Here is a 12,486-nt window from a genome sequence, read left to right as displayed (position 1 = left end):
TCTGATTGGTATATATGTGAACTGTCTGAATTGTTGCCTTTATATGCACATTGGCCTGGGTTACAAGATCCATCCCAACAATTAAATGATAACGATCTCATGAGGGGTCCATGTACATATCATGATTTCTGGTTTCTGAGATGGGAAGGTTAGAGTGTCAAGAAAAAGAAAAGCCACCTAGAGAAATAAAGAGATAGAAGGTTTTCTAAATCTTTATATTCGATTTGTTCCATATGATAATACTCATGAAAATTCCGTCCTCAATATCCATACTTATTGTACAACTACGTAAGGTAGATATCAGCACAAGACCTACTATGACCTACCTGCCTGGCTTGTCATTAGGTATATAAGGATGCTTCCGTCCTATTTATTCGTCTCTATCTTTTTCATCTTTCTTTCCTTTCCTTTCCTTTTCTTTTCTTTTTCTTTCCCCCCCCCCCCTTCTCCTAACTGGTGTCAACGGCCAGAATGAACTCAATCGACACGCCCCGGCAACAGCATAACATAGAGAAGCCAAGACAGAATGAACATATGCGAGAGAATCTCTAAATTGCATAACCATATCTTCAGACCTGCTTAGAACAGCTATCTTAAGAAGTACTGGTCAATCTCGATAAGTTGACTTTCATGACTTGCAGTTGGTCGAGGAACCTCTTGAGATACAGCTCATGGACCACTTCGGGGTCTCACGGAAGTCTCGGCAGTGGGCATGCCCTAAAATCCGTTAAGCCCGGCCCCGGTCCCCGCAGTGGCCCATAATCGCGGTGCCTTAGAGCGTATCGGACTAACACAAGTAGTATCAACTGAAGTGCCACGGGGATAGGCTCAGAAGGAGAATAGTGGCCCCTTGGCAGGCTGTGTGGAAGAGTATATGATCCCCACTCGTCCACCTCTTCCACGCCAAATCTTCAGATCATCACATAGAAAAATCCAATTCGCACTAAAAGCTACTAGTTTGTGACCTCACTGTATCACGCTCGCGTCTCAGAGAATTCCACGACCATGACTCTCACTGTTCATCATCTCAACATCTCTCAGTCAGAGCGTGTTGTCTGGCTATGTGAAGAACTGGCTATCGATTATGAGCTGAAGACGTACAAGCGGGCACCCCTCCTAGCCCCACCCGAGTACAAAGCTCTGCATCCTCAGGAGACCGCGCCCATCATCCAGGACGGCGACTTGACCCTGGCTGAGAGCGGCGCATGTATTGAATACATCTGTCACAAGTACGGTGGGGGGAAGCTGTTCTTGCCTCCGACGCACCCAGCCTATGCCGACTTTTTGTACTGGTGGCACTGGTCCAATGGGACATTTATGCCCACCATAATGCAGTCTATGTCGCTGCGCTCTCTCAACATCAGTCGGGATAGCTTCCCTATGACCATCACAAACAACCGGTTTAGGAAGGCATTCGCAGCGCTCAATGAAAGACTACGTGACAACCAGTGGCTGGCCGGTAGCGAGTTTACGGTGGCGGATGTGATGGCTGTGTTCGTGCTTACCACGGCGCGGTATTGGCTCCCCTACAGTCTGGAGGAGTATGAGAATGTGGTCAAGTATCTTAAGCGTGTTGGAGAGAGGGAAGGGTACCAGAAGGCTATGAAAAAGTGTGAGCCAGAGCTAGAGCTAGCATTGGGGGTGGAGCCACCGAAAAAGGAGGAATGATCCTGCATGTATAACAATCACCGCTCATGAGTTGGACTAGAAAAAACAATAAATTTCCACTATCAACAAAGAATCGTACATCAGGAAGCATAGTGCTTTTTATGGAAAGCCGCGGCTTCATTGCCCGCTATCCTTCCGAAGACGACACACTCCAGAAGAGACGACCCTCCCAAGCGATTCTGACCGTGTAGACCACCGGTGACCTCTCCTGCAGCCCAGAGACCCTTGATGGGGCTTCCGTCCTTATCTAACACTTGACTGCGCTCATTGATTGTAGCTCCTCCCATCGTGAAGTGAGTTACAGGGGTGACCTTCCCAATATAGACTACAGAATCCGGTGTCACGTCCTTCAAAGTCCAGTTCCCGAAAGCTGTACGGCCAAACTCATCGTGTTGTTTGCCTGAGACAATATCTGCATATGACTTGATGGTTTCGAGTATCGATGAATCAAGTTCGTGCACTGTTGTCTTGCGCATCAGCCCTTTCCACAGATAGAATCCCATATGCGACCCCAAAGCGGCGGCGGTCCCTTCGTCCAACAGAAGGTTAACGTCCCATTGACGTGCGCCTGTCTCCAATGGTTTCGCTGAGCGCATGATAACATCTGTAATGTGCTCTCGAGTTTCTAACTCGTTCACGAACCGGTTGCCATTCCCCAAAAGGAGAATTCCGCCTTCTCCACGGAGTGCCTCCGCCGCAAGAATTTTAACAGACGCCGAGGGTTCCTTCTCATCCACAAATCCGGTCGGATGGATTTGAACTTGCTCCATATCCACTAACCCAGCGCCTATATCCTCGAGGAGTGGCTGTGATCCCTCAATAGCTTGGTTTGTCGAAGGTATTCCAGCCAAATCCGGCCGATACTTGGCTAGCAGTCCATGCGCATCTCCTGCAAATCCACCGCTCGCAAACACAACCGGCCCATTAAGCGTAGTCGTAGTATTATGATCCGTTTCGGCCTTCTCACCACCTGTATACTGAACTCCTAAGACCTCATCCGCCTCGCGTAACACCTTCATAACTCTAGCCCCGGACCGAAGCTGAAACAGCGAACTAGCCTTCAACGAATCCAAAAGCGTACTGACGATAGAAATCCCAGGCGGTCGCTGACCAGCCCCACGATGAGCCCGCGGCCGACTATGTCCCCCCAACCGGCAAACCTTGCTCAGGTCGACGCCTTTGTCATCGGTAAGCCAGTAAACCGCCTCAGCAGACGAAGTAGTGAGGGTGGAAATAAGTGATTCCCGCCTTTTATGTTCCTCAGCCAGGGAAGATGCGAAGACATCTCCCGCTGATTTGATCGTGTCGGTGAGAAAAAGCTCTTGAGAATCACTGGCATCGTCAGGCTGGAATCTCGTCGGGGCCCCGTTTATTCCTGACGAAGCTTTGATACTATTACCACCGGGCTTATCGGCCCTGTCGAGCATTATGACAGGGACTTGATGTGAGATGAGTTGTGTCGCTGCAGATAATCCGGCAAGTCCGGACCCAACCACTATCACGGGTTGGGGATGTGTCAGTGACGACGACAACGGGTACGATGAGGTGGTCATTGTTGTGAAGAATCTGAAAATACTATTTTGTTTAGGATGAAGTAGTAACTGGACTGGTCGTAGATTCATATTCCAGTTGTCAAGATAGGTGGTTATGACTATGGTCGTAATATAGATAAGATAATATACGAGCTGGTTTGGGGAGGACAAGAATCGTATGATATCAGATCATTCCACCCCCGCGGATCTCGTTTGTTCCGTGCCGCCCATGGTTCATAAGCATGTCATTCCATGTTTCGACGACCCCTGTTTAGTGTTAATTCACAATAAGGATAACTTAATGCTAACAGCGGGGAATTTCATTTTGTTGGCCTGAGGCATTAATTCCTGTCATACTGGGGGAAACTATTGTCCTAATTGTTCCAACACCGTCACTTGATATCAAGGGTCCATATCCTTATAACTACTAGCTTGAACATTATCGATCTAATATGGCGCAATGACGCAGCGTACCCAGATTAACAATTATCCTGAAATGGATAAGTACTTCTGTTAATCATCAGGGCTCAGTCAATAAGGTTTGTACCCTAAGTTGCTGCCTACGACAACTGTGCAATTTTACGCCTTAATGTGACTACGAGTTGTATACTACTAGAAGTATAGGCTGTGTTTGGGAAACCATGTCACTTCGTATTCTCCTATCAACCAATCAATGACTATAACCCTTCGTAAAATCTTGGTACCTGACTTGTAGGGCAACATTTAGTTCGTGATTCTAGGCCGATGAGGCTGTGCTTCGGAGATACTCCGCCGAAAGCTTGAACCCTTCAAAGTAATCAATTCGTACGTCTAACTTGCTTAGGTTTAGCTCCGAAAAGCTTTCCGAATTCGTCAAGATCGTATCCGGTAATTGGGTTTGGCAGGCCAATCCAAGCCCTAACTTAGATCTGAGAGGCTCTCCACGCTGTGGCTTATGCTGGCACTGTCTGACGAGCATACCCAATTTAGTTTGATATTAAAATCTGCCTGGTGTTTTCGAAATCGCATATAAACAGAATGGTCTTGCACTTTCTTTCTGGGTCAGATCCAGAAATCTAGCGTGTTTTATTTCTTGTTGAAGTTACGAAGTTACCGAAATGTTTATCGCAGCAAAATATATACATCGAAAGGTAAAAGAATCGAGGAATCAGAATCCGAACAACGGTCCTCCAAAGCCTGTTACAGAAAAAAAGCAGGCTTGCCCACACTCACGGCCTTTCCAGGTTGAACTCAGGAGCAGAGCGTCTGCTGAACATGCTCGGACTTCTCAAGGAACAGCTTCAATAACAGAAGAGGATAGAGTGTTAGTACCTCGGGACTTGCCGAAGAGCGACGAAAAGTGTCAAGTCTGCAAGAAACAGAAGCATGATGCTCGCGTCTATCGATGGAAGCTCATTGCTGGGTTGTGTCTGCCGTTCATACTCGCAACATTGGACCTGACAATCGTCGCTACGGCATTGCCATCCATAGCCTCCCATTTTAGTGAGTTTCCTTGTTCAGCGTTGATCATCTATTGGGGCTGACAGTAATTGTTATAGATGAGTTTGACGAGCTAAACTGGATTGTTACTGCCTTTACGTTAACATCAACCACCTTCATCCCCATGTTCGGTCAGTTCGCTGATGTCTTCGGGCGTGGCGAGACCCTCCATCTCTCTCTGTTTCTGATGATCATTGGAAGTGTGCTGTGTGCGGCTGCACAAACATGGGGAATGCTTCTACTGGGAAGAGCCTTGCAGGGCGTGAGTGACGCCGGGCTGATGAATGTTGTTATGATTATCCTCTCGGACAAAGTGTCTCTGAAGGAAAGCGCAAAGACCAAGTCCCTCTTTACCCTTGTTGGGGGTATAGGCTATGCTGTCGGACCAACTGTCGGAGGGTAAGATATCCCAGGATTCCAGATTATGATAGTATCTTGCTGACGGCTACTAGTTATCTAACAGATGTAAGACACTTATATTGTTGAATACCATGCACCGGTAAACTAACTGGGTCAGGCCAACTGGAGATACTGTTTTGTGATATCCATACCTGTACGATTGACTATCTTGCATTCGAGACATAATTGCTAATTTGAATAGATCGCTGTTATCGCCCATTTACTAGTCTTTATCTTGTTGCGCAATGAACTCGTCGAAGGCACAATGTTCAAGAAGGGCTCTCGACTGTCAGGGATTCTCCCAGCTCTCGCAACTGTCGACATTATCGGGTCCGTTCTCTTCATTTTCGGTGTTGGACTCATCATCCTAGCAACTGCATGGGGTGGAGCTACATACCCCTGGTCAGCGCCTCAGGTCCTCGCCCCATTGGTCGTGGGCAGTGTTTGCTTCATTTTATTCTTCGTCTACGAGTATTTCCTCGAGCCGGGCCGGATATTCGCTCGTATCTTCCCAAAGCAGGTGGCCATGCTGCCATACAGCATGTTCGCCAGAAAAGACACGATCTGGCTTGCAATCGTGCAATTCTCCACTGGAGCAGGTAAACTTCACGATCAGCCCCAAACCTACTTGCAAAGATCCTGACATACCACAAGCAATGTATTCCATATTCTACTACATCGGAATCTACTTCTCCCTAGTAGAGGCATACCCAGCCTCAAAAGCAGGCGTACAGTTACTATACTACATCCCCGGAATGGGAGGTACGTCCCTACTACCTGCCTGACTCCCCCTATATCCATTCCCCAAAACAAGCTAACTCAAACCACCACATAGTCGGTGTCTACATCGCCGTCTTCCTCTGCAACGTCTGGCCAGCCCAAAGCTTCTTCCCCCTTAACATCGGCACAATCGTCAGCACCGTCGGCCTCGCCATGGTAGTATACGCCATCCACACCCAAAACACCAGCTTAATCAACGGTATGATGGCCATAACCGGCGCGGGGACGGGACTCCGCTTCATGCCTGCCACATTGCATATGGTGGGCGTGTGGCCGGAGAAGATTGCGCCTGCGCAGTCGTTGATGCGGTTCGCGCAGCCGTTCGGGGGTACTCTCTGTTTGACTATCATGGGGAGTGTTTTCAATAATAAATTCGCTCAGGCGTCGGTTGTATCTGGGAGCGCAAGTGCCGGTGGGGGGCTTGATGTGCATGATACGAATTCTTTGGCGTTTATTGCGGATTTACCGGCTGAGGCACAAAGGAGTGTCAGGTCGGCGGGGAGGGATGCTATAATGTGGGCTTATATCTCTGTTTTGCCGATTATGGGACTTAGTCTTGTTACTGGGTTGTTTATTGGTAATGTGTGGATTAAGCCGAAGTCGAAGAAGGATGAGGAGCAGCGAGACGGGTCGGTGGATGAGAGCAGTCATAGTGAAGTGATCTACGTTCCCTATCTATGGGCGTTGTTGAAGGTATTTTCTCCCCTTGTCCTGCCTCGTTTACTTATCCATTCCGTTCAGCCAGTTTACTAACGCTCTACAGGGCAACATCGACGCCTACAAAAAGACCAACAAGATATTGCCAGAAAGCAACAGCAAGCCCACCGATTACAATAACTCATAAGATCCTCACATTCAGGATACCAAATAGATATAATATAGACAGATAGTCACATAATCAAACACATTCTACTAAATCGAGCACCACCTGGCAAGACCCTTATTAGCTCCCACAAACAGTAAGAAAAATCACCTCAAAACACCCCCAACACCAGCCCACCCAAGCACGAACCCAGACAGCGCCTCCCCAAAGACACCACCTCCAAGCCACACATCCCTCCACGAGTCCTTCCTCCTCATCTGTCTCCCAGAAGCCCACACCATACCCTTGTCATTGATCCCCTCGATCTCACCCACATTCGGACCGGGGAAGAACCCACCGGCGCCCTGACCATTCGAGCTTTGCAGCAGGAAGATATGAAAAACGCCGGACACGAGAACCGTACCGGCTAAGTAGAATAGGAACCCTGTCGCAGAGTGCAGGGCGAGAATACCGGCTGTTAGACCTAGGAGGAAGGAGGTGATGGAGTGGAGGTTTGCGAGGACCTGGGCTTTGTTAGTACTCTTTCTCTTTCCCTATCTTTCTCTTTCTCTTTAGATGGGGTGGTAGGGCATGTCTAAGCCTTGAACAACATGACATCCCCGGACAAAGGCAAGGCAAGGGAAAACATACTCGGTTATTATGCTGCACATTCTCCGGAACCAGAGGATTGATCAAGAGGGAGATTTCTTGTTTTGTGGGTGGCATTTTCGGTCCTCCTTTTTTCCTTTCAGTTGAATTCTTGGTTCTTGGTGTGTTGTTGTTGCTTTACGGAGTGGCTTTGTAGATAAAGTGCGTTTTTCGGGACTCTCTGGATTGGAGGCTAGCTGAATATCCGGTCTCAGGATGAGAGTCGGGTTCAATTGGCCGTAAGTGCCGGGATACTATTCGGAATCGTGAGAATTGAGGCTCGGGATCATCGCGGGATTGCTGATGATGTCGCGAGTTGGTCTACATTCTGCTGCTTGTTTCCGCCTATGTGGGTCTGGGGGGGGTTGCTTAGTCAGTGGTGTTGTTATGGGTTTTGGTGCCTTAGGCTTATTAGGGCTTATGTAGAATGTATATTTGTGTTTTAAGTCATGTTGGGGTATGGTAGCTACTTGTTTCTTTCTGGATGTTTTTACTGTAATTACCATATTGGTTGGGCTATGGGGAATGTTACGTGAATAGGTGATAAAAAGTGATACCTCAATTACTAGCCCAACTGCTAACTACAATTATCACCTCCACTATCAAGACTTCAACTAGACCTCCAAACTAAACAGTGTCCCCCATTCACTACATGAGCAAGAACGCAAGTAAAACCTGCTAAATAGCAAATCACACTCGCTGAGTAGTCAATCACAGACTGCAATCAACCTTACCACAGCACTGGTTCTTTCCACTCTTCCAGATACAATTGTTGGCAGGCGCCTTGATATCACAAGGGATCTCAGTGAGATCGAAAGCGGTACACATCTGCGGATCCTGCGAGAAGAAGGTAATCGCGGGTGTCAGGGAAGGACAAGCAGGACCGACACCCCACTCAACGCCTCCAAGACAATACTTTCCGCATGGCCACTTGCTCAAAGAGAATTTGCCAGCTAAAGCAAAATCTTTGGTCTTGCCGATATGGGCGCCATCCTTTGCATTGTTGAGCCATTGGCCCTTGTTTGCACCGGTTTTGACGTCGCCGTACAGGTCTCTAATGTACACTCCGTCCTGGGGGTTGAGGGGGAGATCGCCTTCACACTTCTCGTCGAGACAAAGCTGGAATTTACCGTAGTGGAAGTTCATATCGTCTGGTTTGGCATAGTAGATTCCGTCGGCACCGGAGCCTAGGGTGTTGCCGTTGGGCGCGGTGAAGGTGTAGCATTTTCCTAGACAATGTTTTCTATGAGTAGATGATCAAAGTGAGAAATTTAAGCGTCGCAGGAGCTTACCAGAGGTTAATCCGGAAGTGCAGATTTGCTCATGGCAAGTCCCGCCCGGACCTTCGACTGTGTCTTTTGGGCAGACACACTTGCCGTCGACAAGGACTTTACCATTCTCGCATACCGGCTTGCAGATCAGGCCGTCATAGATCTGTCCAGTTGGGCAGCATCTATAACCAACTTCGGCGGAGCCAGCAAGGTCATGGCCCTCGGCACAGCAGTCGAATGCTGTCTCCGGGCTACCAAGAAGGTTCAGTCCCTTCAAGCAGCAAGCAAAGTACTTCTTGTCGCTGGTCAGAGTGGGAACGGCACCCGGCGCAGCACAGCTCTTGCTTGTTCTGCATGTAAACCCGGGATCACAGTCCGGGTCATCGTACTCGATCTTGTTGTCGGTGATGACCACATCAGGACCTACTTCGAATGTTGGGATATTCTTCTTGTACATCTTGGCCTGAATGGAGGCGGCTTGGAAGAGGAGGATCAACAGACTAAGCTGAGAAGACTTCATTTTGAAGAACTTGGAGTGGTAGTGCTGATGAAACAGTGCGTAAGATGATGGTTGGAGCTCTGGACTTGATTGAGCTGGATTCGACGCCCTTCTTATAAGTTTGAGAGACTCGCTACTTGGAATTGTCGAGGGCAGGACGTCCCCCAGGCCATACTCTCAGCTCCACAACATCTCGCCACCTTCAGCTGTGAAGGTGACAAAATGCATCTGTTCGGTAGAAGGTCAGCTGAAAAGATCCTGTCACGCTCAGTGTGTCGTCCCCAGGATATGACTAGACGCCGATGAACAGAGCCAATCGAGAGAGTAACTATCTAGACAGACTGCAGAGCCTTTTGCTTCGTTCAGTCAGCCACTATTGTCTATTTGTCACTATTACAGGGGGTGAGTATTTGATGAGGAGAACAGGGGTACTGGAAGACCAGCCCGATTAAGATCCCCGTTTAAACTGAGGGGTTCAGAAAGGGCCAGACCGATCCAAGGTTCTCCACTGGCGCCTAGAAGAGTAGCAGGATAGTTGGAACACGCAAAACACACCGTGCTCTCTACTGTAGTGTCAATCTGAATGTCAACTTGCCATAGTGCCAGGAGACGGGGCCTTCGATTACCATAATGTCAAGAGTTGAGTTTTAGCTACCAGTGGGCCCAACGTTTCCCCTCAGAAGTAGAAGGTATGACAAGAACGGTATGCTTCACAAACCAAGCGAGCCCTGTCTTACTCCCACGCTAGTAGAAGTGACACCAGCACAAGCATAAATGCAAAGCACCAAAATACAAAGCACCCTCCAATTAGAAGCCCGATGTCACTGCACACGAACAGGCTCAGCTTAGCTGCGAACCCATATTGCGTACTTCGGCAGGAACGGAGCGTTAGTTAACTGGTTGCAACTAAAACATGGCTGCAGGTTACTTCAGTAATCACGGTATGTACCCCAGACAGCCTATTGCTCGGGGAGGTCGGAGTGGGACCCTTTCAAATCCCGCAAGCCACGAATCAATTGAGTGGTCCTGAGGAACGACTTCTGCAAACCGTAGATCCCGCTTATGGGGCGAGATCCCTGCAGAAGACCGAAATAGTGGACTCGGCAAAGACACTATTTATAAACCCTAAATGGGCACATGAGACAGTTGCAACTGCGGTTGCTTGAGGCTGGCTGAGGTGTCGGACCGGCCGAGTTGGCCAATTTTATCATGGGTCAAGCTTTATGCGGTGACTATTTATGCCCTAATTCAGTGTCAAGTCTAAGTGACGGTGATCCATTGCTACCCCACGATTTCACTAACTAGGAAGTAAAACCTGAGTATGGAAGTCCACGATAATTATTTTGAGTAATGGAAGGCAGTGTACTTAATAATAATAATCTGTTCCTGTACTCTGATGATGATGGACATAATAACCGAAAAGAGAGATGGATGTGTACAATATCTTGAAAAAGGAGACAAGAAGACGCTGCTTTTGGACTCTAGAGTACTTTCCACGTAGGGCCTTTGAAAATTTACTTACTATAGAAGCAGAAATAAGCCCTAGCGTTAGTCTGATCACTTGCAGATACGGGAATCCTGGCCACCTAATTACCCCGCCAGGCTATCATTTTCTTCAGCCGCGTGAAGAAAACCACACTTCAGACTCCCTTACTCTATACGATTGGAATATGCGCTTGCTTCATGCCTCGGCTTTTGAAATAAGAACTTTTCCGGATGGCGACACCCCACCGTATGCCATCTTGTCACACACTTGGGAGGAGGAAGTAACCTATGCCGACTTGCAGGATTTCCATAGTACCTACGTCACAGAGAAGAAGGGATTCGGGAAAATTAAATCAAGCTGTCGTGTAGCTAATGCTGATGGCTTCACCTACATTTGGATTGATACATGTTGTATTGATAAATCCAGCAAGGCTGATCTGACGGAAATCGTCAGTGCAATTAACTCTATGTATCAATGGTACGGAGAGGCCAGCATATGCTATGCTTACTTGGCTGATATTGTGTCCAAAGAGGATATTGGGAACAGCAGGTGGTTCACGAGGGGATGGACGCTGCAGGAACTCATCGCTCCACAGCATATCATCTTCCTGAACAAATATTGGGAGCCTATCGGGACAAAGGGCAGCTTGCAGGCTGGGCTATCCGCGCGTACGAAGATCCCTGTAGATATTCTCTCGGGTGCTGTGAACATAGAGAATATCAGCGTGGCGCAGCGGATGGCCTGGGCTGCTGGAAGGCAAACTACTAGGTTGGAAGATCGGGCGTATTCCCTGTTAGGTCTCTTCGGGATCAGTATGCCGTTGCTGTATGGAGAAGGCCATACGGCCTTTCTCAGACTCCAAGAAGAGATTATAAAAGTCTCGGACGATGAAAGTATCCTTGCCTGGAAGTCGACAAAGCGGAAGAATCATAGTGGGCCCCTCGCAACTTCTCCAGACGATTTTTCTGCGTCTGATGATATTATCCTCCGACAAGACCACTATTCAGTGGGCCGCAAGGCTCCCTGGGCCGTGAACAATAAAGGGCTGCAGCTGGAACTGCATTTCTTAGCAACCGGTGGTTGTGGGGCAGGGCTTGCTATTCTCAACTGCACACGACTGGGGAAAGAAGACTACTCCATTGCTATCTACATGGTGGATAAGTTTCTGACGCTGGATCGGTTCGAGCGAGCTGAATATGATTGACTTGGATTGATTGATCTGCGCCGATTTCGACCAAGCCAGTATCCTCCAAGGCTCATGACATTCCAGCATCGGCGTCTTGCGGGTATGAGGATGTCAGAGTCTCAGAACCACAGCCAGTTAATTGTACCGTCTACGGATCCTTGTGATAGATCCAGCGTGGGCTTTGAGCCATCTGACGAGGCTGGCTTAACACTTAGGATGCCGCCTCCGGCCCCTCCCGGTTTGGAAAAAGTGCTCATGGATGCAGTTAAAAAGGGAAATACGAAAATGGTACGAGATTCCCTCAGGCGTTGGGCTATAAAACTCAACCTGACGGACTACAAGGGTCGAACTCTGCTGTCATATGCGGCAGAAAATGGGAATACGGAGGTCACCTGGATGCTGCTGGCTCGGCGTGAGACTAAAGCCGATGAAGGAGATCGTCGTGGACGGACACCGCTGTCCTATGCAGCCGAAGGGGGCCATATAAATATCGTTTGGCTTTTCTTAAGTCGAAGCGATGTCAACGTAACCTCAACTGATGCTTCGGGCTTGACACCATTATCATACGCTGCGAGAACCGGCAATGTTACACTGACAAGAATGCGACTATCCCAAGGCGAAGTTAGACGCCATATGAAAGATGGTAATGGACGCACCCCACTATCTCATGCTGCAGAGTATGGGAGGTGTGATCTAGTTCGGATGTTGCTTAGCATGAGCGATATCGATGCCGATG

At 48.4% G+C, this 12,486-nt stretch overlaps 6 protein-coding genes across 6 annotated transcripts; 3 read left to right on the top strand and 3 right to left on the bottom strand.

Annotated features, from left to right (window-relative positions):
* Positions 1 to 892: 892 nt before the first annotated feature.
* On the top strand, positions 893 to 1,708 carry BDV27DRAFT_18662 (glutathione S-transferase family protein). Its single transcript, XM_032075945.1, has one exon. It carries the CDS (start codon positions 1,006 to 1,008, stop codon positions 1,666 to 1,668), a length of 663 nt encoding a protein of 220 aa, XP_031925472.1. The 5' UTR covers positions 893 to 1,005; the 3' UTR covers positions 1,669 to 1,708.
* On the bottom strand, positions 1,709 to 3,387 carry frdA (putative FAD dependent oxidoreductase). Its single transcript, XM_032075946.1, has one exon. It carries the CDS (start codon positions 3,288 to 3,290, stop codon positions 1,749 to 1,751), a length of 1,542 nt encoding a protein of 513 aa, XP_031925471.1. The 5' UTR covers positions 3,291 to 3,387; the 3' UTR covers positions 1,709 to 1,748.
* A 772-nt stretch (positions 3,388 to 4,159) lies between these two features.
* On the top strand, positions 4,160 to 6,702 carry mfs56 (putative MFS multidrug transporter; the record flags this gene model as incomplete). Its single annotated transcript, XM_032074149.1, has 6 exons — positions 4,160 to 4,682; positions 4,739 to 5,070; positions 5,281 to 5,677; positions 5,733 to 5,840; positions 5,914 to 6,551; positions 6,622 to 6,702. The coding sequence occupies exons 1-6, from the start codon at positions 4,298 to 4,300 to the stop codon at positions 6,700 to 6,702; spliced, it is 1,941 nt and encodes a 646-aa protein (XP_031925470.1). The 5' UTR covers positions 4,160 to 4,297.
* On the bottom strand, positions 6,687 to 7,611 carry BDV27DRAFT_18654 (EMC6 family protein). The gene is made up of 2 exons (XM_032075944.1): positions 7,312 to 7,611; positions 6,687 to 7,184 (listed from the first exon to the last, which is right to left on the bottom strand). Exons 1-2 carry the CDS (start codon positions 7,384 to 7,386, stop codon positions 6,828 to 6,830), a joined length of 432 nt encoding a protein of 143 aa, XP_031925469.1. The 5' UTR covers positions 7,387 to 7,611; the 3' UTR covers positions 6,687 to 6,827.
* Positions 7,612 to 7,845: 234 nt separating this feature from the next.
* Positions 7,846 to 9,240, bottom strand: BDV27DRAFT_131566 (cysteine-rich secreted protein). The gene is made up of 2 exons (XM_032067658.1): positions 8,601 to 9,240; positions 7,846 to 8,537 (listed from the first exon to the last, which is right to left on the bottom strand). The coding sequence occupies exons 1-2, from the start codon at positions 9,097 to 9,099 to the stop codon at positions 8,020 to 8,022; spliced, it is 1,017 nt and encodes a 338-aa protein (XP_031925468.1). The 5' UTR covers positions 9,100 to 9,240; the 3' UTR covers positions 7,846 to 8,019.
* Positions 9,241 to 10,748: 1,508 nt separating this feature from the next.
* BDV27DRAFT_159798 (heterokaryon incompatibility protein-domain-containing protein) lies at positions 10,749 to 11,768 on the top strand (the record flags this gene model as incomplete). Its single annotated transcript, XM_032072929.1, has 1 exon — positions 10,749 to 11,768. The coding sequence occupies one exon, from the start codon at positions 10,749 to 10,751 to the stop codon at positions 11,766 to 11,768; it is 1,020 nt and encodes a 339-aa protein (XP_031925467.1).
* Between the last annotated feature and the right edge of the window lie 718 nt (positions 11,769 to 12,486).

This window comes from Aspergillus caelatus (assembly GCF_009193585.1).
Source record: "Aspergillus caelatus strain CBS 763.97 unplaced genomic scaffold BDV27scaffold_143, whole genome shotgun sequence".
Taxonomy (NCBI): Eukaryota; Fungi; Ascomycota; class Eurotiomycetes; order Eurotiales; family Aspergillaceae; genus Aspergillus; species Aspergillus caelatus.
Note: the sequence above shows the minus strand (reverse complement) of the source record. Positions and strands in the feature narration are given on the sequence as shown.